Source organism: Meleagris gallopavo, unplaced genomic scaffold (genome assembly GCF_000146605.3).
Source record: "Meleagris gallopavo isolate NT-WF06-2002-E0010 breed Aviagen turkey brand Nicholas breeding stock unplaced genomic scaffold, Turkey_5.1 ChrUn_random_7180001853198, whole genome shotgun sequence".
Classification (NCBI taxonomy): Eukaryota; Metazoa; Chordata; class Aves; order Galliformes; family Phasianidae; genus Meleagris; species Meleagris gallopavo.
In genome coordinates this window covers 1-1546 of record NW_011119793.1, presented here as the reverse complement: position 1 = coordinate 1546, position 1546 = coordinate 1, and the positions used below count along the sequence as shown (strand labels likewise).

Below are 1546 nucleotides of genomic sequence, written 5' to 3'. Positions count from 1 at the left end.
CACCCCCTCTCACCTCCCTCTTCTTCTTGGCCTTGATATCCTCAGCACTGGCGGGCAGCCCTTTCCTTTTGCCGCTCTCTGCCTTCTCCCTTGCTTTGTTTCCATCCCCCTCCTTCATCTTTTTGTACTTTTTCATAAACTCTGAGATAAGCTCGGGACAATCCAGGTTCTTCTCCGGCTCCCAGGTGTTGTGCTCCCTACAAAACCATCACCATCAGGCCAAAAACTCACCGTCAGTCAACAGAGAAAAAATAATAAAATAAAAAATAAAGTAGATTTCTAGAAGGGGGGAAAGAAAAACTTACTCGGAGAAGCCTTTCCACTTGAGCAGATACTCCACCTGGCCCTTCACCACTCGCCTGTCCAGCACTCTCTCCACCACATACTCCTCCTCGTCTTCAGAGGACGAACTGTCTGCTGTCCTCTTGCTTTTCTTGCCCATAGCGCAGCACCGGGCGCCCACGCACCGACGCGACCCAAACCCTGCGGGAGGCGAAGGGACAGCAGTCAGCGTGGATAAACCCCCCCCCCCCACACCTCCAGCTGAATTTGGGGTTAACCCCCCCCCAAAGACCCCCGGCAGCGCCCGAAAACACCCCGACTCACAAAGGATCGGCGAAAAGCTCAGCCAACCCCGTGTTTCCTCCCCTTCTCCTCAAGGAGCTTCAAATCCCACGGAGGAAAAACGGGGGTCAAAACCCGCTTCCAACCCACCCCGGGGGGCTCACGCGACATCTCAGGGTTCGATTCGCTCTTTATCGGCACCGGCTTCTAAGTGTTGAATCCCCCCAAGTGTGGCCCAGGTGTTGGCCTCAGCGTGGGGGGGGGAAGGAAAAAAAAACCCCAACCCAACCAACCCCAAAATAATCACTTGTAGGACGAATCCCACGCGGGGCACGCGGCCAGGAGGTGTTGTTGTAACCTTGGGTCGAAGGCTTTGCTTTTCGCACAGAGGCATCTATTACGATTTATTTTATTTTATTTTTTTTCTTCTTTTTTTTTTTTAAAGATTAAACCCAAAGAAAACGGAGCCCGAGCGAGAAGCCAGGAAATTCCTCGTCCACCCCATTCCCTGCTCGGTATTTCCTGCTGCTGCCCAAAGCCAAATGCATCACCTCTCTCCCACCCCCCCAAAGCCCACCCAACCCCCCCTTGTGACGGTGTGATTTCTTGGCGAAGGTTTTGGGTGGAAAAGGGGTGATTTTGGGAAGAAAAAACCCAGTGCCCCCATGCTGCTCGCCTCCCTTGGAGGGGCAGCGGTTCCTGGGAGCGCCGCGTGTCGGAGTTCTGTCCTGGAGGAACAAAAGAAAAGAACGGGGCTGGTTTGGAAAGGGACTTTTTGGAGGCAAAAAGGGACGTTTTGAGGCAAAGAAAAAAAGACAAAAAAGAGGTGGTGCGATTTGCTTCGCTCTCCCGTCCTGGGGTGGGAAAGGGATTCGATTAAACGCCTCTGTTGTGACGGTCGGGGATGCAGGCAGACACCAAACAGCTCCAAAGGCACCAAAACGCAGCTTTTAACCCCAAAACGGCTAAAAAGGAGGAGGGG

General features: G+C 53.3%; 1 protein-coding gene across 1 annotated transcript; it reads right to left on the bottom strand.

The window, feature by feature from the left end:
* Positions 1–3: 3 nt before the first annotated feature.
* On the bottom strand, positions 4–483 carry LOC104915814 (chromobox protein homolog 5-like; the record flags this gene model as incomplete). Its single annotated transcript, XM_010726740.3, has 2 exons — positions 306–483; positions 4–197 (listed from the first exon to the last, which is right to left on the bottom strand). Coding segments are annotated over exons 1-2 (331 nt in total), but the record flags the coding sequence as incomplete, so codon positions are not given.
* Between the last annotated feature and the right edge of the window lie 1063 nt (positions 484–1546).